At 39.2% G+C, this 22,490-nt stretch overlaps 1 protein-coding gene across 9 annotated transcripts in view; it reads left to right on the top strand.

The window, feature by feature from the left end:
• FREM1 (FRAS1 related extracellular matrix 1) overlaps nt 1-22,490 on the top strand; it is a 271,046-nt gene that overhangs the window by 138,399 nt on the left and 110,157 nt on the right. For all 9 annotated transcript variants that reach the window (XM_069090684.1, XM_069090690.1, XM_069090689.1 and 6 more), the window contains 8 exons: nt 753-847; nt 2,011-2,312; nt 5,036-5,232; nt 9,003-9,326; nt 12,381-12,489; nt 15,963-16,094; nt 18,576-18,920; nt 19,641-19,783. In XM_069090684.1, coding sequence (XP_068946785.1) covers nt 753-847; nt 2,011-2,312; nt 5,036-5,232; nt 9,003-9,326; nt 12,381-12,489; nt 15,963-16,094; nt 18,576-18,920; nt 19,641-19,783 — 1,647 coding nt within the window. The remainder of the gene's footprint in view (nt 1-752; nt 848-2,010; nt 2,313-5,035; nt 5,233-9,002; nt 9,327-12,380; nt 12,490-15,962; nt 16,095-18,575; nt 18,921-19,640; nt 19,784-22,490) is intronic.

The raw sequence follows: 22,490 nt of genomic DNA on the forward strand, positions 1-22,490 counted from the left end.
GATAGATAGATAGATAGATAGATAGATAGATAGATAGATAGATAGATGGAAGCAGCTATGTGACAGTGGATAGAGATGGGCAAGGAGTCAGGAAGACCTGAACCTGAGTTCAAATCTAGTCTCAGACACTTACTAGCTGTGTGATCCTGTGCAAGTCACTTAACCTCTAGGATCTATCTCAGTTTCCTTAATTACAAATGAGATAACACCTCCCTCAAAAATTGTGAGAATTACATGAGATATTTGTCGGTTTCTTAGCACAGTGCCTGGCATATTTAAAAAACATCCCTTTCCCTTTATGTGTGTATGCAAGTGTAAATTCTGGGGTGTATATAAACAAGTATAACTTTTACAGGGTGTTTGCGTGTGCATGTGTGTACTCAGGTGTAAAGTAAATGCTTTCCTTGTGTGTATATTAAATTTTTGTAAATTGAATCAGATTTCTAATTCACTGGTGGAGTATGAAAATAATTTTGTGATCCAATCCAATACAACAAGCATTTGTTGATGCATATAATCACTCTTTAATGCATCCATTTGGTAAGTTTCAATTTTTATGTACCCAGGTATGCTCAGAGCATGGCACAGCTGTCTACGCAGGTGCATGGAGGGTAAACCTCTTCATGCATGGTTGTTAGAATAAATAGCCATCAGCCCACACATTTCTCTAGGCAATTAGTAGGCAGCTTGAAAGAGTAGAATTTGGTGCTATGCTTTTCCTAAATACTTATCCTTTATTCACTGTGCACTAGGTATTTGACTGTCATTTCCTTCCTAATGAAGTAAAGTACACTCACAATGGTTGTCCAATCCTAGATGAAGATGCTGTTAAGCTTAGACTTTACAGGTAAGCTCACTGTTTTGGCCTTAATTTTCGTCCTGTACAACTATTATGTGTTTTGATCAGTGGGTGATTAGTTTAAGGTAGTAGGATGGGACAAGTGCAAGGTCTAATACCAGGTGTTGCTCAGGGGACAGAGCCAAAGAGATTCCTTCGTGGAAAATGCTTGTGGGCTTCTGGGATCCCAACTTGAAACAGAGAAGAATATAGTCAAAGCTTTCAGCATTATACATTTAGATCATCAGATTTGGGCTTTATATGGTTCAACTGTTTAACCCTGTACTTTCAGAATTCTTCACATTTTGCCTCAGACACAAACTAGTTTTGTAATTCTTGGAAAGTCTCTTGGCCTGTCTCAGCCTCAGTTTCCTTATCTGTAAAACAGGGTTAATGATAGCATCTACTTTACAGTGTGGTTGTGAAAATCAAATGAGATAACATTTATAAAGTGCTTTTCAAACCTTGAGACACAAAATACATCTTATCTATTATTATTACAGATAAGGAAACTGAGGCACCAAGCTGTTAATTAACTTGTTCAGGTCACTCAGGTAGAAAGTGAATGGTATTTGAATGTGTCTTTCTCTTCCAAATCTAGCTCACCCTCCCTCCTTCCTTCCTTCCCTCCATCCTTCCGTCTTTCCTTCCTTCCTCCCTTTTCTCCTTCCTTCTTCCCTCTTTCCCTCCCTTCCTCCCTCCCTCCCTTCTCTCCCTTCCTCCCTTCCTCTCTCCCTTCCTTCCTTCCTTCCTTCCTTCCTTCCTTCCTTCCTTCCTTCCTTCCTTCCTTCCTTCCTTCCTTCCTTACTTCCTTCCTTCCTTCCTTCCTTCCTTTCTTCCTTCTTTTCCCCATTCCACCTTCCCTCCTTTTGGAAAAAAAAATAAAATCCTTGAAACAAAAGTGCATAGTCAAGCAAAATAAATTCCCACAGTAACAGTGTCCAAAAAGATACATCTCATTCTCCATTACACTTTCCCCCTGCGTCTTCCTGCCTCCCAAAGAAAGAATGCAGCTTTGAAAGCCTGGGGTTGAATAGGGAGGAGAGAAAAAAAAAAGACTAATTTGTTCCTTGGATAAGAATTGGCCTTGAATCTAAGAAACAACCAAAAGTCTGTTTGACAGTCAGGATGAGGCATTGACAATTCTAATTTTGCTCTCTTTCCTTATCCAGATTTACAGAGACTGAAACCTTCACTGAAACTTTTATCCTTCGGGTTGATCTCCTGGAGCCAGACTGTAGCATCTTCCAGATGAACACCAGGGCCCTGGAGGTGCCTGAGTTCTATGGCTTGTCCAGAGCAATTGATAAGAACGTGCTCAGTTTCGATTATGAGAGGAGGATGAATTTGGAATGTACCATAAGGCTCTCTCCATTAGAAACTGGCCTACCAGCCCATGGTCAGGTTGTGGTTGTGGAACCACAACAAGGTGAACCTCGAGGAGACCAGCCCCACAGCTTTTTCCCAGAGACCCGTACGCTCGTTATTGTTATTATTTGTTATTAATAACAATTAACATGAATGTGTGATTATATATTATTATTAATATTACTTTAAATTTGTTGACTTAGTAGATAAATGGATGAATACTAGACCTTAAAACATAGATAAGATAGGCATAGATGGAAGAAAGATAGGGCATTTCAGGCAGGGGCACAGCATGAGCAAAGACGGAGGTAGGAACAAACAGACTTTATTCAGGCGATAGTGAGTAGATATAACCCATTGACTAGAGCCAAGGGTTCATGTATAGGACTAGTAGTTTAATTAAATTTAATGAACATTTAATTGCATGCTATATGCCTGGCACTATGCTATCCACTGAGTATACGATGCAAAAAATGGAATTGTCTTTGTCCTTGATGAGCATGCATTTTATTCTTAATTAAGACTGAAAGGAGCTGGGTGGGGTGGCACAAACCTAAAATCTCAGCTACCAGGGAAGCTGAGGTTGGCAAACCTCAAGCTCAGGCTACAGTCAGCTATTCAGATCAAGTGTCTACATTAAGTTTGTCATAAATATAGTGAGCCCTGGGAGCAGGAGTGGCCATGAGGTGGGGAAGGGGAGCCAACTCAGCTCAGAAACAGAACACTTCAAAGCTCCTGCATTGATCAGTAGTGAGATCAGACTGGCTCCTCCTCCCCCCATCCAAAAGCTATATTGAAATTCAGGTAGAACCCTAATCAGAGGTGATTGAACCCTGCGTGCTGTGGGCTCAGTCACAAACATGACCTCATGCTCCCTGCTGGTTGCTTATGTGTCTGAGCCCACCCTGCCCAGCTCCTAGCACACTGCTTTCCTCTGTGGAAACACTGAGGGCTCAGAATGGTGCTATTCAGATGTCTCACTTGATGTGAACCAAGCTTTTGTCCCCTGGCCTCAAAATGTAACATACACTAAAACTCTGGCCTTGGAGGCTCTGGTCATATAGCTTTTCCTTTGCTTCCATACCCACTCATCCCACAGTCCCAAAACTTACTTTGCACCCAGAGTCACCAAGAAATTGCCAGGAATCCACACCTAATCCACAGACTAACAGACTGTCAGGGATCCATCTGGCCTAGGATATCCATAAATGTAAGTACTGACTCCCCAGTACTGATTCTCCATACTCTCTTGGCTTCTGCAGTCAAGTTTCACTCTATTCACACACTCTCTCTAACGCCACCAATAATATTTCCAAACCCCAAACTCATTTGTCCACATTTCACACTCCTTTCTTCATGCTTCACCCTTCTCACCACCCACAAACACCTAGGTGCAGGGGTGGGGAACCTGAGACCTTGTGGCCACATGTGGCCTTGGGCTCGGCCTTTTGACTGAGTCCACGTTTTACAGAACAAATCGTTTTTTTAAGGGGATTTGTTCTCTGAAGTTTGGATTCAGTCAAAGGGCCACACTTAAGGACCTAGAGGGCCACATATGGCCTTGGGGTTGCAGACTCTCCACCCCAGTAGGGACTAACTTGCAACCCTAACACCCTGACATCTCCTTCTAATTCCCTTATAGCCAGTGGAAGGGTTTGGGGGGCAGGGTAGGGTGAAACAATGACAACAAATAGCCATGAGAGACCTCTTTTGCAGCTCTGGCTGCTACCTATTTATTCAGTTTTACTTAGTCTTTATGGTGATTTCTAGAAATTCATGCTGGTTCCTTTATTGTAAAAGGCAGAAAATCATGAATTCGTTTTTTCAATCAACATTCAGCATAAAGGTTAGGGATTATAAAAAGAATTTGAAAGTTATGTATTTTTATTTTATATTTTTTAGATACAACATACCTTTTTATAAATATTTTATCTTAAAACTTTGATTAGATTTTGTTTTTATTCATAATGAGTTACGATTGGGAACCCATCCAGTTACACTTTTTAAAGGTGTTTCCAAGTCCTTTAGCCCTGCAGAGCAGCTGGGGGCGATGCTTGGGTGGCTGGGACACAACAGGAAAATTTGGATTCTCTGACTTTACCAGATGATGGCTGCAGGCTATGCCTGCAGTTTTGGGGTGGCCAGCCTGGTCCCATCACATCTGTCTACTTATCCATATTGTTTGATCTCACCCTCACTCCCTTTAGTTTCTTGTAATAAGTAGGTGAGAGATTATTTCTATAATTAAATTATCCCGTTGTGATAATGGAAATAATTGCTTATCCCTGGTGGCTAGTGAATGATTCTATTGATGTCCTAAGAGAGAACATTTGACATTCTCTTTCTTGATGAATTCTGAGAGACTTTGACCAAAGGATAACTAATCATATTGTTTTCACTAAACTTGTGAGGTCACTGGCCTTCATATGTCACACATGAAGCATCTGAAAAAAGCTGCTTTGAAATGAGCCCCTGGCCCCAGGATTTGCCCGGGATGAGTAGGGATGTGCTGGTTGAGTGGAAAAGAACACATAATTCATTTAGTTTTCTGGTACTGCATTTCCTGAGGGGGTAGAGAGGTTCGTGAAAGTCTTTCGGCCTGGTCAATTGATTGTACTTTTCAGCAAATTACACCCTTTGAGGATAACCACCAACTCGGCTGTGGATATGAAGACTGATGAAAAGGGAACACATGATCATTGTGGGAGGGCTGGTGGAAGGGGGGAGGTTGGTATGGAGTCTTGAGAGAGAAGCTTTGTTGTGTGTGGCCTTTTATTTTCTCACATTTTTAATCAAGGAAAGTTTGAATGCATTATCTGTTTACTTTAGAATACAGGAAAGATCCAAGGTGCCCCAGTGGCAGCTGTGCCCCAGGGTTGAAGAAGATTGAGAGTCTCAAAGTCAGCTGTGAGGAGTTTCTGCTAATGGGGTTGAGATATCAGCACTTGCATCCCCCTTCTCCGAATGTCGATTATATCTCCATCAGGCTGGACCTCACTGATATCAGGAGCAAATCCATATACAAGGTAGAACTCAGGGTTGTGGGTCTATATTTTCTGGTGTACTTGTAGCAATTAAATAAAGTTGGGGTGCTTACCTTTGGACCCTGGCTCTTAGGAAGGCCTCATGGTATATGTAATCGGAAACCCCAAGGATTCAGAAGCGATATACTTGAGGAAGAGACAATGATAGTGTTAATAAGAGTCATTAAAAAAAAAAGATTCACAGAACTCATATCCAATCAGCACATAACCATCTTGCTCCATCTACTTCTCTCCTTCCCGCTGCCCCACTGCATAGTCACCTGGATAATTCAGGTGGGACTATAGCTGGCTACTTGGCAATAGTATTCTCTTTTCCCATACACATGCATACTCCCTTCAGATTATGTTTTGTTCTTTACAAAGGTCTTCTTATACTCTTTAAGATGGTCCTAGATAGTCCTTTCATCTGTGGTACAGGGTAGGGAGCCCACACAATGTGATTAAGCCATAGCTCCACACCATCCTTGGGATGAGCCTGTATGGTAGCATTTACTACAGTAATGTGGGCATTCTTCCTAACAGTACAGATAGAAACCAATCCATGACTGGCCATCTTATGTAAATCGTATCTGTCCTCCCATGAATTCACCTTAGGTTATCCATCCAACATTCTGGGGGCCTTCCTTACATTCTCCTGAAATTGTGAAAAAACCAATGGAACATGCAGGTTGACCCTTGGTTTGCTCCAAGAGCTGGAAAAAATCTCAGAGGTCATCAGTCCAATCTTCTTATTTTTCTAATAAGGAAACTAGGGCCCAGAGAATAGTGGGCCATTTCTTCTTCTGGTCATGTATTCGCCTTATGTTGTCCTTCACATCACTTCTCCTGTGTAATTATTTATTTTGTCATATATCTTGCTCATGCCCTATCTTCACCTTTACATTTTTTATTGGTTGAATCCTCATCTCTAATTGTTTGGATGTTATAATGTTCTATAACTCATAACCATGCAACATCATAAGAAGAATATTGTTTCAGGAAGGATCTTGGGGCCATTAGAACTACATAGTAACCCAACGGAAATCTAGCCTGTTTTCCTTCGAGTTCATTTTTTGTCCTGTTGTCCATCTATAATCTCTATACAAGTTAAACACACTGATGGATGAGGTCCATAGGAGATAGAGGAAAAACTAACTTCCATGAAAACTGCTATCAGAAACAAATTGTTTTGTGCTAAAGTAGATAGGGAAACTTTACTTTTGCCAAAACATGGGATTTAGTGAGTGGGATGTCAAGGAGATAGGGCATCGAGTTGACTTTTCCATAGGTTAATCTGTCCCATCTCTCTTCCAAAAAGATTGTCAGAGAATATACTTTGGTGTTTATGCTAAAAATTTCTAGGTGCCTAGTAATTTTTACTCCTGCCTTCCTATAAATGCCAAAGACAGTATACTCAAGAAGCTTAAGATCTCCCTCATTTTTCCTTGATTGAGTGAGGATGTTAGTAGAGTACACAGGCCGTCCATTGGTTCTCTAACCCTCATTAGTTTCAAAAATGCTATTTTTCCTCGTCCAGCTTCCCTACTCTTTTACCCCAGGGGAAAACATGAATGTGCTTTGGGACTGTTTGAAAGATTGGTGGTCATTTCATGTTGTGTTGATGGTTCTGTTCCTCCTCTCATAAAGGAAGAAATTTGACCACCTAGTCTCTAAGGTTCTTTCTCACTCTAAACACTTTTATCCTATGATCCAGTTTTAGCCTTAATCTAAGAAGCTACTTTTACAGTATCACAGATAACAGATGTTTTTGCCAAAGTCTGATCATGCCTTCATTTAATCTAAGAAAGTTGTTTTGGGGGAAAAAAATAACTAATTAGGTTAGACTTCTTCAATCTCTTGGCATTTCTCCTGCTCAAGAGAGCTAATTCAACTCTGGTGGTAACCATATTGGTAATGATGGTTATTAAAATGGTTATAATATGCTGATATCCTTGAACCAGACAATGTTAGAGTAGGGAGGAACCTTCAAGGCCATCTAATATAATCTCATTTACACACACACACACACACACACACACACACACACACGCACGGAAGCAATTGGAATTAAGTGATTTGCCAAGAGTCACTTAGCTATTAAGTGTTTAAGGCTGGATTTGAACTCAGGTCCTCTTGACTTTAGGGCTGGTGCTCTATCCATTGTGCCACCTAGCTGCCCACCCCCTCCCCAACCTCATTTTAAAGAAGGGTAAGCTGAGACTGAGAGGAAGTCAATGATTTACCCAAGGTCATTATAGCTGACTTACAGCAGAGCAATATCTAGAATTCAAGTCTCCTGAATCATAGTTTCCTATACTTCCAAATAATAATAATAATGATAATGATAGATAACATTTATGTATCACCTGCTATGTACCAGTCACTTTGCTGACTGCTTTACAATCATTATCTCATTCGATCTTCACAACAACCCTGGGAGATAGGCGCTATTATTATCCCCGATGTACAGATGAGGAAACTGAGACAAAGGTCAAGTGATTTGTCCAAGGTCACACAGCTAGTGACTGTCTGAGGTTGGATTTAAACTCAGGTTTTCATGATTCCAAGTCTGATGCTCTGTCCGTTGTGCTACCTAGTTGCCCACATAAAAATGCCTTATACTTTGAAAGGATTCTGTGCCTCAGTGGAAAATAATAGCCGACCTTTCTATAGCACTTGGCAGTTTTCAAAGTATTTTATATACTTTGTCTCATCTGAGCCTTGTAAACAGCTATGTGAGGTCAACTGTGTGTCAGTCTGGACGTGTCCCAAAAGTCTTAGTGCAACTGGTTTTTGAGACCCCCCTGAACTACCTTAGGTCTCATTACCAGTACAGTGAATGTGTCATTCACCAGTTATCCCTCACTCTTGCCATTGGACCAGTCAGCTGAATCTCAGACAGGGTAAGTAACATTCATAATCACCTAGTTAGTAAGTGTCAGAGGCAGGGATGTGAATTCAGGTATTCCTGACTCTGAGTACAGAACTCTATCTACTACCTACCATACGGCCTGGACAGTAGGCAATGGAGAGAGTCCAGTTTAGGGAACTGCATGTTGTAATTGTGTTTATTCTTATGAATAAGTAAATAAATGTAACAAAATATGTATCGAATTGTGTATTAATGGCTGGTGAATTTTTACAAATTTTTATTTTTTTTTTGCTAAAGACATGGTCTGGTCCTTGGAAAATAAGGCAATTGAATATTTTTGATTCAATACACGTTTGTTAAGTGCCTACTCTGTTCGAGGAACTTGAGGCTATAATGAGAAACAGAAAGCCCATGTAGTACTGTGTACTGGATTCCTAGTCAAAGGAACCATGTCTAAATTAGTTCTTCTGTGACCTTGGGCAAGTCAGTTTGTCCCTTTGGGCCTCAGTTTCTCCATGTGTTAAAAAAAAGTGAGGAGGGGCGGCCAGGTAGCACAGTAAGTAAGAGTACCGGCCCCAGAGTCGGGATGACCTGGGATCAAATCCGGGCTCAGATACTTAGCACCACACCCAGAAATAACTGGCCGTGTAACCTTGAGCAAGTTACTTAACCCCAATTGCTTTAAAAAATTAAAAAAAAAGTGAGGGGAATTGAAGTACAGGACTTTCAGGGTTGGGACTCCTCTCTGGTTTTAAATCTAGGCTACTGTGATCTTGGGATGTCCAGCTCATAACAAGGGTGTTAATGAATGCTGTACTAGTTAAGCTTGGTCAAGGGTGCAGTATATGGGGTTTATATTTATTTATTCCTTTACTAATGTGGTCTTTTTCCCCTCCCAAAGTCAGAGAGTGTATGGCTGCCTGTCTCCATCAAAGCTGCCTTTCCCAATCAGATCCCTAGGGCTGCAATGATGCCCACCTACATACTGGAGGTCGATCAGTTCATCCTGACCTCTGTCACCACCTCTACTGTAGACTGTGAAGATGATGAGACACCCAACTCTTTGCTAGTGTTCAACATCACCAAGCCCCCTCTCCAGGGGTACTTCACTCACCTGCTGGATCACACCAAAGAGATCTCCTCATTCACCTGGAAAGATCTAAGGGACATGCAGATTGCCTATCAGCCTCCCAATAGCAGCCACAGCGAGAGAAGAAATTATGAGGTAATATGAGGGTGGAAACATTGCTTATAGCTTATTGGAGACCTTAAGCAGCCATTCAGCTCGTCACTACTTTCCTTGACCCTGTCAAACAGCTTTCATGTAAATTTTCTTTAGTAGATGAGAATCCAGGCAGAGGCATAAAAACTGTCCTAGTGGCCCCTGGATGATTAGGGGTGGAAGGGTTGCAAAGAATGAAGGCAGGCCCTTTCTTCTGCAGAATTCTGTGGTTTATAGAAAGTAAATGGATATTTGTATAGCTTTTTTTCCCCCCAAATTGAAATTTATGAAGATGCTTTCAAGGAAGAAGATTTCTAATCTCACTTGGAAACTCCCTCTAATACTGAGTAGCCTTCTCTGTCAAGATATTCTTCCTGTCCAATCTAAAGCCCCCTTGACTGCAATTTAAGTTCATTTCCTCTAGTTTTCCTGGAGAATAGCTGACTACAGTCTCCCATATAATAATAGCCTCTTACTTACCTCAAGACCTACCAGGAAGTTGGTGAAAACATGGTGAAAAGTTTAAATTGATGTTGTTAAGGTTTATTGTAGAAAATGAATGTCCCCAGGGTTAGCAAATTGCCTTCCATGTAATTTAAGCATTTTTTCCCCATACTCACCCTCAAGGACAGAAAGACTTTAAGGCTGTAAATACTTGGTTTGACCCTTTCCTTTCATTTCCCTCTCTCAACTGTGAGAGCCCCAGTTATTCTTCTAATGACCTTACCTCTCAAAACTTCCTGTGATGGAGTGATTTTCTAGTTATTGACTCAGATTTACCTCCAGCTACAGATCCAGCCATGCTACTATTTAGAGGGTTACTGTGCAGGTATTTTGGCTTTGGAAATACCAAATGGACCTTGAAACTGAGGGTGAGGGAAATGTGACTCTTATAGTAAGAACTCTCAGTTTATTGAATTCATTTGTTTAAACACCTTCTGTTAATAGAGTACTGTATTCAGTGGACTGAGTTTAGATAAGATACAACCTTTCCTTTGTGGAACTCATAGATCAGTAAGAAAATTCTGTATCACACACATGCTTGCACACAATGCACAGATAATTATCTCTTTTATTTGAATAAAGATAATCTATACTTCTGGTGATTTTACTACTATGTGTAGTTCCTAATTGAGTAAGTCAGTTAACCTCTCTAGGCCTTAGTTTTTCCATCTCTAAAATGAAGTGATTGGATTAGATGGAGCTAAATTTCCTTCCAGCCCTAAGACTATGATCCTATGAGCTGTATGGAAACCACAATCATCTGTGGGTTTGAGACCCAGCTGGTTTAGGCATGGCTTCTGAAAGGAGCCTTACAATGGCCCTGATCCCAACTGGATTGTCTATAGTTATTTATTATTTGGACCAGTGGTTTATAGAATCAAGAGTTATTATATTATTTTTATCTTTTTTTACCTACATTTATGTTCTTACAGAATTCCAGAACAGAAGGGGCTACCTTACAGATCATTTAGTCTCACATAGGAGGAAAACAGAACCAAGAAAAATGAAGTAAATTACCTTAGTCCACATGGGTAATGAAAGGACAGAGACCAGGTGTGAACCCAAGCAATATAATTTCCAAACCAATGCTCTTTCCAACACAGAACATGTGTTCTGTGCTTATTACTTCTTTTATTAATTATATCTTCTGTTTTGTGTTTGAAGTGAGAATTGCTTGTAGTAATTTCAAACCCAAGCCTCTAAATAGTTGCTGGTCTCTCTAAAAAGGCCTCCATTCCCTTGGTCAGATCAATATATCATTAAATTATAACTTTTTGTGAAGAGAAATAGTAAGATGAACAGTGATATAACTTTAAACTATGTGTGCAATCCGAATTTAAGATCATGGGTGTAGAGCCAGCATTCTTAACTTTTTCTATATCATGGACCCCTTTTGTGAAGTCTATGGACCTTTTCTTAAGATAATGTTTCAAGTTATTTTTATAATATAAAACATTAAAAAAAAGTTTTGAGTTCTCAGTTCTCTCCTTTTCTCCCACCCATTGAGAAGGAAAATAATGTATCAATTATACATATGAAGTTATATAAAATATATTTACATATTAGCCATATTGGGAAAAAAAGGCAAGAAAAATAAAGTTAAAAACATATGCATCTGTTTGCACTCAGAATTCATCAGTTGTCTCTTTAGAAGTGGATAACATTTTTCATCATGGGTCCTTTGGAATTATCTTGGATCCTTGTCTTTCTGTTCAGAGTAGTTAGGTCTTTCAAAGTTGATCAGCCTTTTACTATTATTGTTACTGTCTACAGTGTTCTCCCAGGTCTGCTTAGTTCACTTTGCATCAGTTCATATGACTTCCCAGGTTTTTTTTATAAGTATGCTGCTTGTCATTTCCTCTAGCACAACAGTGTTCCATCATAATCATATATCACAACTTGTTCAGTCATTCCCCAATTGATGGACATCTTGTCAGTATCCAATTCTTTGCTGCCACAAAAAGAGCTATTTTTAATGTATTTTAAAAATACCTAGCAAATCAAAGGCATGTGAAAAATAAAGATGCATTCTTTTTCATCCAACTGCATGGATCTTCTGAAATCTCAAACCAATCTGTGCATCACAGGTTAAGAACCCCTAGCTTTGAATGTGCACCCTCTCTGCCTCCAACTCTTGGAATGTCTCACTCCCTGGGAGGCTAAACTTAAGTGCTGCCTTACAGGGGACCTTTAGCCTTTCCTGATTTCTCTAGTGTGTACTTTTCCTACCAAAGTACTTTGTATAAACTTTATATTAAGTTATGTCTGTAAATATTGTGTGTGTGTCCTCCCCCCTCCCTGGCTGAATGTAAAATCCTTGAGGACAGGGACTATTAAACCATCATCTTTGTAACCCTGATGTTTGGTGTAGTGTTTTGCATATAGTATGTCTATGTTCTATAGTATGTCTAAGTTCTTGTAGAATTAAATTGAATGACAGTAGTGATGCAGGGGACAGCCTCGACTTATTTACACTTTCCTTCTAGTGCATGCCCTGTTTTATATGGCATCTTGTCAATGAGTGTTGCAAATGGCTCTCTCTGTGTTTAACAGGTGGAGTTTGAAGTACATGACTTCTTCTTTGAAAAAAGTTTACCAACCGCAGTCTATATCTCTATCAGAACAGCAGACACGAATGCCCCTCGAGTGTCGTGGAACATGGGTAAGATTCAGTATTGCTCACTGTGCAAATTGTACTCAAGGATATACTAAGGGGTTCCTGGCATCATGCATTTTAAACTTGGAAGGGACCATAAGAAATCATTTTATCCTCACAGCATGAAAGTAATGGATAGAGGACTGGACTTGGAGTCAGGAAGACCCAGGTTCAAATCTCTCCTCAGACACTTACTAACTGGGTGGCCATGGGCAAGTTACTTAACCTCCTTGCCTCAATTTCCCCATCCATAAAATGAGAGGGTTGAACCTGATGGTCTCTAGGGTCCTTCCCAGCTCTAAATCTATGGTCATCATTTTACAACTGAAGCCCAAAGATGTTGGATTCATAGACTCATAGCACCCCCAAATTAAAAGAGATCCCAGAGCTCATCTCGTCCAACCTATAACCAAAGATTAAGTCTTTTGGTCTCTTTAAAATGGATGTTTTGTATAATCATGTCATGGTCATTACATTTTTGCCACTAAATCTACTGATAATTAACATTATCTTAATAAACAAGGCTCAAGTTCACCCAGTGGTAGAAGAGACCAGAAACTTTGAAGCTCAGTTTCATCATTTATAAAATGAGGGTAAAGAACCTTGTCCAATCCCTTGCTCATAGGGCTGCTCTGAGGTTCAGACAGGCTAAGGCGTCCAGTTATTTGTAAACCTTAAAGCTCTGTGGAAAATCAGCTATTATCACCAAGGCCCTCTGCATCCTGGTCAGGTTCTCACTTCACTGCTAACACAGGTGAGTCAAACAGGAATTTTTCACTGAAGTAAGGAAAGTAATGCCTGTTTTCTATGCTTAAGAACTCCTTAGAAAAGAAAGATTGTCGATATTCATTCCTGAGCTAAACAGGGTTCTGGGGCTCAGATTTCTTGTTGTTGTTTGTTGTTCATTCATTTCATTGTTCATTCATGTGTCCAACTCTTTGTGACCCCATTTGGGGTTTTCTTGGCTCAGATACTGCAGTGGTCTGTCATTTCCTTCTCCAGCTCATTTTACAGAGGAGGAAAGTAAGGCAAACAGGGTTAAGTGACTTGCTCAGGATCACATGGCTAGTATGTGTTTGAGACCAGATTTGAATTCAGGAAAATGAGTCTTCCTTACTCCAGGCCCAGGACTCTATCCACTGTTCTACCTAGGTGCCCCAGATTGCTTGAGAAGGATCTTAATATTATTATTATTATCAACCCACATTTCTCTAATACTTTAGGTTTTCAGAGTGCTTTCCTCAAACATTAGCAGCGTAACTATTTTTATGTCCATTTTGGAGATGAGGAAAGAGAGGCCTTGAGAAGTGAAATAATTGATCTAGGGTCATACAGTTGGTGTTTGAGGCAGGGTTCAGGTAGGGCCTGACTCTAGAGCTAACACTTTTCCTATCATACCATACTGTCTCTTTGAAAGGTTATTTGACTTTAAGCTTAATTGACATTTACTTGATAAAGATCAAAAAATAATTTGAAAAGTTTATGTTTTATGCACAGGAAAAAAAGGATTTTTTTGACTGCATATGTTTATGACAGTTTTATTTTTATTTATATTTAATTTGGAAGGGAAGTAGGAGGGAGAGATAATAAATATATGAAAAAAAATAAAGTACAGTTAAAAATAAAATATTTGTTGAACAAAGAAGTACACGTCTTAATTAAAAAGTAACATTTTGGAAAACTTAAAAGGTTCATAGTGATTCTTTTCCCTACCTACCAAAATTTATAATATACATGCTTCTTTCCATTTTATCTTCTTTTTATTGATAAGTTTTTGCATCATTTTTATTTTCTAATATAGCTTTCTATAGTTGCCTACCTAGTGAACCTTTCCTTGTTATGGAGGTAAAAAAAAAAAGTAAAAAAAGGGATTCAGTAAAACTAACCCACTTTGACTCACAATGTATGCAATATTTCATATTCAGTGAAGGCAGTGAGTGAATTTTTTCAACTGTTCTGTAAGGGGTAACTTGGTCATTATATAGTTTTAATTTGATACGGTTTCAGTATAACAGTTTGAAAGTGGTCATAATGAAAATGTTTGATTTTAAGTTTAGAGATTTAAACTGTATGGGAAGTAAAGGAAACATGAAAAAGATTTACCTTTGATTTGGGAAGCCAGTCTTTCATCTTTCCAATACATCCCCCAAAAAACTCCCCAAATAATCTTCCTTAAAGTGAATCTGATTATGGTTCTCTACTGCTCAAAAACCTTCAATGAATCCCTGTGGCTTCTACTAGGCAACTAGGTGGCACAGTGGAGAGTGCCAGGCCTAGAGTCAGGAAGACCCGAGTTCCAATCTGGTCTCAGACACTTACTAGCTATGTGACCCTGGGCAAATCACTTAACTTCTACCACAGTTTTCCCAAAAGTAAAATGGGTATACTAATAGTGTCTACTCCCCACCCCCACCCCCGGGTTATTGTGAGGATCAAATGAGATAATATTTGTAGAAGTGTTTAACAAAGTACCTGGGCATAGGGTAGACTCCATAGAAATTCTTATTCTCTTCCTATTCCCTAATATAAAAAGAACAATTCTTTAGCTTGTCCTTCAAAGCCCTCCACAAGCTGGCTCTATCTTTCCAGGTTTATTACACATTACTTCTTTTCATGAACTATTTGTCCCAGTCCAATTAGCTTATTTGCTTCCCAGATTTGTTCCCCAGAACATCTCCTACTTATACACCTTTGACCACGCTGTCCATGGTACCTAGAACACATTCCTTCCCAATGTCAGTCCCTTAGAATCCTTCACTGTATTGAAGGCTTAGAGTATGGGTCACTTCCTATGGAGATACCTTCTTGAAGCCTCCATTTGTTGCTGCTTTCTCTATCCCTAAATTATCATGCCTGTACTTAGGCATGCTATGTGTTTCTCTTTCCCAACCCCTTCATCTACCACCCCCAATCCCAATGAAATGTAGGTTGCTCCTTGTGGGCAGGCAGGTACTTTATTTTTGGTTTTGTTTTTCATTATACCACTTGTTCCTGACATAGAGCTTTGCACATGGTGGGCACTTGCTAGATTGGATCTGAGATATCTATACTTAATCAGCATAACAATGCCTTAGGCATAGAACCTCCTTGGCCAGCTACTTAATAACTCTGTGGACAAGTTTCTTTCCCTCTTTGCCTCAGTTTCCCCATCTGTAAACCAACAGTGAAGTGCTAGATGATTCCCAAGGTTCTTCTGAGCTCTGAGTATGGTTGTTTCAGGATCTTAGAGAAGATCGCCAGAATGGCAATCCCCATGAAAGCATTTTCTCATTGCTTTCTGCCTCTGTTTTCCCTTTGAAGAATGTCTTAAGGATCTGATTTGACAAACAGCTAAAATGTAATAAATAATTTTGAAAGGGAAATTGAACCAGAGTACCTTAAAATGCTTAAGGGGAATCTGCTAGTTCTCAATTCTCATGACTTTCTTAAAATAGATCTGCTGGCATTGTACAGAATTTTCAGAAGCTCTCTTCTTGCAGGCCTCAGTCTTCTGGAGGGACAGTCAAGGCCCATCACCTGGGAACAATTTCAGATAGTAGACAATGATGACATCAGTGCCGTCCGCCTGGTCACTGTTGATGGCTTACAGCATGGGCAACTTAGTGTAAGAGGTAAGCAGACCATTACCCTTTGCCTCAGTCCAATTCCCAAAACACTTATTGAGGATCTACCGTGTTCAAGCTACTGAATGTGTGTGGTGCTGAGAGAATGCCTGCGGTAATTACATTTTCAGTGAACCAACCTATGATTTCTTTGTTGTAGAGTGTTCCTGCTAAGGAAATCCCCAACTCATGCCAATCAGCAAATGTTCCGTGAGAATTGCCTGGGACATTCAGAATTTAAGTGACTTGTCTGGAGTCTGTTGTTCAGTCATTTCAGTTATGTCCTACTCTCTGTGATACCATTCAGGGTTTTCTTGGCAAAGATACTTGGATTGGCTTGCCATTTCCTTCTCTGGCTCATTTTACAGATGAGGAAACTGAGGCAAACAGGGTTAAGTTACTTGCCCAGGGTCATCCAGCTTTCAGACAATAAGTGTCTGAGGCCAGATTTGAACTCAGAAAGATGAGTCTTCCTAACTCTAGGCTTGCATTCTATCTACTTTGTCACCTAGTTACCCCTATCTGTCTCATTAATGGAATCTTTTCTTTTTTTTGTTTTGGTTTTTAGTTTATATTTTGAGTAACATACTCTTACACCTTTCTTAGTCACATATTTTTCCTGATGGGTTATAATTGCTCATTTGTCAAGCAAAATATTTCCTTCTCATATTCTTACCCCAAGAAACAGTTGTTCCTTTTAAATTATTCCCAGTGATTAAAAAAAAAATTTCCAGGGAATAAACACTCATTTTTTTATATGAATATACAAGGAATCTGTGATTTCCTTAGCATGGGATACTCTTGGTCTAGGAACCTCTTCCACACATTTCCCAGTTTATCTTAGATAAATCTCAAGGAGTTAACGGAATCATATAGAGGTTAAATGGTTTGACAGGGGTTACACAGCTAGGAAGTTTCAGAGACGGGATTTGAACCCTGCTCTTCATGATTCCATTATCCCACTCTGTCTCAATTATTTGATTATGCTTGTTAATTTTTCTTCAGATGGAATGGCTTATATTATTGTAAGATGTGGCTATTACTCTTTCACTAAAGTTCTTAAAAGTTGGCATTGGTAGATAGGTTCTAGAAAGCTATAAAAGCATTTCCTTTAGAACCAGTAGATATGTCTATTTGAAAACCAGTCTAGTTATATTCAATAAAACTTGTCACGAGAAGGGTGACAAACTTATCTGATAAGAAGGTCAGATATTTTTTAGGAAATCTGTAAGAGAGAATTGTTATGGGGGAAATCCTAGATTCCTAAAGTGAAATAAATATATGTAAGAGTGTAAATGCTTTTCTAAAACATAAATAAATGTGGAATGATTAATAAATTTGACACACTTAATAAATGATAATAATCCTAACATTTATATAGTGCTTTAAGGATTACAAAATACATTAAATGTATGATCGTCACAGTAATACTGTTAAGTGGGTCCTATCATCCCCATTTAACAGTTGTGAGGAAACCGAGATTGAGAGTTAAGTGACTTGTGGCCACAATGGTGAATTACTTTGGTCATGGCATCTTATAAACCTAAGTGGGTTGTTACCCTCTTTGATGAAGGGTCAGTCATCCAGTAATTAATAATATTCATTATAACAAAAATAAGTCTTATACTTTTTGGTTATATGTGCTGTTCCTTCTAAGAGTCTAAGAAGCTTAACACAATTATGCTCATGGCAAGTAGGTCTTATTGGAGATTTGGAACAAAGACCATAATTTGTTTCCATTTTCAAATAGGAAGTCCAAGGATAAAGTGACTTAGCTAGTTTCACACAAGGTTTGAAGCAATTTCCAGATCTTACTCCAGTGTTACCTTGCCTTGTCCACAACCATTCCCTGCGGCTATGTATAGTTGATATAAGGGTTGGGATCAGAGAATAGCAGATAACTTTTGTATATGCAGTGGTTGTTATAACTACAAGATGTGTGGAAAGCAACATGGTCACTCTTTACTGAGTGATCTGTCCAAAAGTATGGAACCATTTTTGTAGCAGTCGTAAGTGAACAGGAAGTATGACCCATGATTAAATGATGTCCTGGGTTCCGTTGGTAGGGGTAGCTTTAGCTGTGTCATTTTCCTCGATGATCCTTCAAAAGGAGTGTGCAGCTTGAATCCAAACCAGTATTCTTAGTTCCATTACAGGAAGAGCCATTAGTCTCACTGTTCAAAGGTGACAAACAAGAGGGCTTTGGTGTATTCCACTACACCTAGAAACACCTTGGTATTGATAACCAAGGAAGGAGTCCTCAACTAGAGGCAGAGAACCTGAGTCTTCTTATAACTCACAGTGACCTTGGACAAATCATTTGCCCTCTCTTGGCCTGTTTTTTCATCTAGACACTGAGGGTTGCATTAAGTGGTCTCCAAGGCCCTGTTCAGCTCTAACTTTCTCTGTGTTATTGATTGCCACGTTTTTTTTTCTGTTAGTTTTGTTTTAGACTTTTCTCAGCGGTTCCTTTACTTCCTTTTCTTCCAGGAGGGAAAGGCTTCATTTTCACTGTAGCTGACATTCAGGCTGGGGCTGTTCGCTACCATCATGATGACAGTGACTCCACCAAGGATTTTGTGATCTTCAGGATTTTTGATGGCCACCACAGCACTCACCACAAGTTTCCCATCAACATCCTACCTAAAGATGACAGTCCCCCTCTCCTCATAACAAATGTAGTGATTGAACTTGACGAGGGGAAGACTGTGCTCATACAAGGCTCCATGCTGAAAGCTTCTGACATGGACTCCAGTGATGACTACATTTTCTTTAATATCACCAAACCTTCCCAGGCTGGGGAAATCATAAAGAAGCCAGGGCCAGGACTTATTGGTAAGTCAGGGGACAACCATAGCAGGATAAGTGTCTTTTTCCCTTTTAATTTTTTTTTCCTGGACAGCTTCTTTCATGTTTACTAAATGCATAGTTTCTTAGAAAGTCTCACATCATTATGGATTTTTTCCCCCAGGTATTCTCTAATAAATTCTCATGAATTTAGAATGCTCTAGTAAAAACCTTTTTTTTTTTTTTGGATAATTTGGACCTGGGCTGGGCTTTTGTACTTTCTGTTGGGGAAGGAAAAAAAGTTGATAATGGAAATTAATAATATTAAACATATTAAGGGGACATGGGGGGGGGAGATGTTTAGCTTATGAAGGAAAGCAAATTAATTTCAGATACACAGGAAGGAACTTTTGCAAGGTCCATTTACATGAATCATTAACGTGTTAATGACTGATGATTCTTATATTTATTAAAGAGGGTAAGTTAGAATCTCTACTCAACAACAACATATTAGCTATGAGAAAAATTACATTTTTAAAAAAGTTACAATTTGTATTTTTTCACCACCATTTTTTTTTTAATTTTTTAATTTGCCTTTCTATGCCACCCCAAATATTTCTGTAACTATTCTGTACCAGTGAGATTTTTGCCATAGTATTTACTGAATACTCCCAGGGTATATGGCTTTTAGTAAGCAATGACAGGTGGATTATCATAGGGTGCTGAGCAGAGTGTTGCATAAGTACTTGGTGTTCTGTGACCCAACAGGCTATCCCGTCCCTGGTTTTCTTCAGAAAGATCTCTTTAATGGAATTATCTACTATCGACACTTTGGTGGAGAAATATTTGAGGATTCCTTTGAGTTTGTCCTGTATGATAGCCATGATCCTCCCAACCTCTCGGAGCCACAGGTAAGAGGACCCCTTGGAACAGAGGTATCTTGACATAACAGTGCAGTATTTGGAGTCAGGAACATGGGGGTTTGAAACCTGCTTCTGAGGCTTTCTAGCAAGTCACCTAGCCTCGGGCAGATTCATTTTCCTCATCTATAAAATGTGAATAATAACACTTGAAATCTGTACTTCATAAGATCATTGCAAGGCTCAAAAGAGAAAAGAATGTAAAAAAAGACTCTTGAAAAATGATAGTTTTAAATCCCTTTGGAAAAAAAAAGCTAGGTGTTATTTTTTGAAAAGAACTAATGATATTCAATCAGCTTCTTTGAGGAAATCAAAGTATTATTCACTTTTTGAGGAAATCATTAAAATAGAATGCAGAAATCTATTTGAGCAAACTTTTCTTAAGTGACAATTGTAAAATCTTAGAAATTGAAACAAATTGAAGTCAGGTCAAAAAAAGTGAATGATCAGGTGGCTAGGTGTCCCAGTAAATAGAGCACTGGCCCTGGAGTCAGGAGTACCTGAGTTCAACTCTGGCCTCAGACACTTAAAACACACACAAAAAAACTAGCTGTGTGACCTTGGTCAAGTCACTTAACTCCATTTACCTGACCTTCCCCCCTCCAAAAAGCAAAAAAAAATGTGAATGCATATACTCTGAGATTTAAGTTTTTGTTTGGTAAAATTACATGTTGCCAACAAGGATCAAGTGAGCTCTCTTTAGAGGAGGATTTGCAGAGAGGGATTTTTGTCTCAGTGAAAGAAAAAACTAACAATTTGGGTTATTCAAAAGTGAAATTGGTTTCCTTAGGAGACAGTGACTTCCCTCACACTTGAGATTTCAAGCAAAGGCTGGATGGTCACTTTGGGGCTGTGTAGAAGGGATGCTAGTTAGGGGAGGGATTGAACTAAATGACTTCTAAAGTCCCATCCATTTCTAAGATTGTGACTGATTCTGTGATTTTCCATATTTCTTATACCAGTTTGCTTTCATTTTACATTTTTCTTTTGTGTCACATTTGTTTGCATAATGACTTCTCTCCTCTATTGTATTATAAATATATTTAGGGCAGGAATTATATGGTTTTTTATTTTTGATTGTCTCTCATCCCCTAGCATAGAGAATTGAACATAGTAAGCACTTAATACTTAAACATTTCAATAGATTCATGTTCTCATCAATCAAGCAACCAACCTACAAGCATTAACATTTATTAAGTGCTTACTATATACCAATTACTTTGCTAGTCACTCAGGATACAAAGCAGAACAAAAACATCTCATACGCTCAAAGAGCTTATGTTTTAATGTGGGAGACTATGTGTATATAGATACATGCAAGAAATGAGTGCAGAGGGGTGGCTAGGTGACTCAGTGAATAGAGCACTGGCCCTGGAGTCAGGAGGACCTGAGTTCAAATCTGACTTCAGACACTTAACACACAAAAACTAGCCCTGTGACCTTGGGCAAGTCACTTAACCCCAATTGCCCTCCAAAAAGCAAAAGAAAAAAAATGAAATGAGTGCAGAGTAGGCAGAAAACAACTTTAGAGAGGAAGCATTTCCTTAACAGCTTTCAACTGTGCAGATTATGACTTATCCACAGCTCCTCATTCTATGTGATTGTGTTTTGTGTCTTCCCAAAAATCCTTCATAGAGGCTCTTTCCTACCCCAATGGAAGCATCCTAGATTTTTAACATTTTGTGAACACTCTGCATTTGCAATGGTTCCCTGTAATCTCTAAAACTGAAAAAGAAACTCCTTAGCCTGGCATTTAAGAATCTTCACAATCTTCTTTCAATTTACCTTCCCAGTATTATTCACATTACTTCCCTTCCTACACTTTGTGTTTTGGCCAGACTTGACAACTACTGCTTCCTGAAGCTGACATTTCATTTCTTCACCTCCATGAATTCAGTGGGCCATCTTTGCCTGGAATACACTCCCTCCTAAGCTACTGCCCCAAGTATTAATTTAACCACTGGGTCGTGGTACTGCCCCAACCTGATCTTATTCACCAAAGGAACCAGGCATTGCAAAATTCTACTAGGTTTATCACAACAGTTAAGGGCTCCTCCCAGTACCTGGGGCTCCTGGGAAGTGTCAAGCTATTTGCAATTCTCAGAGAATTGATGACCTTCCCCTCCATATTCCCCTAACCTCCCAACCTCAGGCTGTCCCTTTAACACAGTAGTTTTACTCATGTTATTATCCTAATATAATATGTAATAAAAGATAAGATAACCTTGGGAGGTGAATTGCTTTCCCCCAAGGTCATGCCCCTGTGACCAGGGGAGCCTGGGTTCCAAACCAAATCTCCAAAACCAGTGCTTTTTCCAATACATGGTCCTATTGTTTAAAAAACACTTTCCACGGAACAACTCTATTGAGGTTTTATTATTGAGATATATTTTGTGGGTTTTAATCCTATTTTTGACAGATTAGGAACTAAGTTAGCCCTTTTGTAGATGCCAATTTTGACTTGGTTTCCAGTGGCAATGTTTAGAATATTCAGTGGGAAAGAGTGAGGGGAGTTGCTATTTTTTCCCTTCAAATTCCAGTCTTCCTCACAATTGGAATTTGGGTGGTTCTGTCTATTAGTTTATAAGCTGATTATACTTAGATAGGTTTACTTATTTCCTGTCCCCACCCCAATCCTTTCTAAGAGAACCTTATCAATTCAGTTCTCCTTTAAAGCATCAAGTTCTGTATGTGAGAC

The sequence above is a fragment of the Petaurus breviceps genome, unplaced genomic scaffold, assembly GCF_028583685.1.
Source record: "Petaurus breviceps papuanus isolate PSGF00001 unplaced genomic scaffold, PetGlider_PUasm1.0 187, whole genome shotgun sequence".
In the NCBI taxonomy this organism is placed as follows: domain Eukaryota; kingdom Metazoa; phylum Chordata; class Mammalia; order Diprotodontia; family Petauridae; genus Petaurus; species Petaurus breviceps.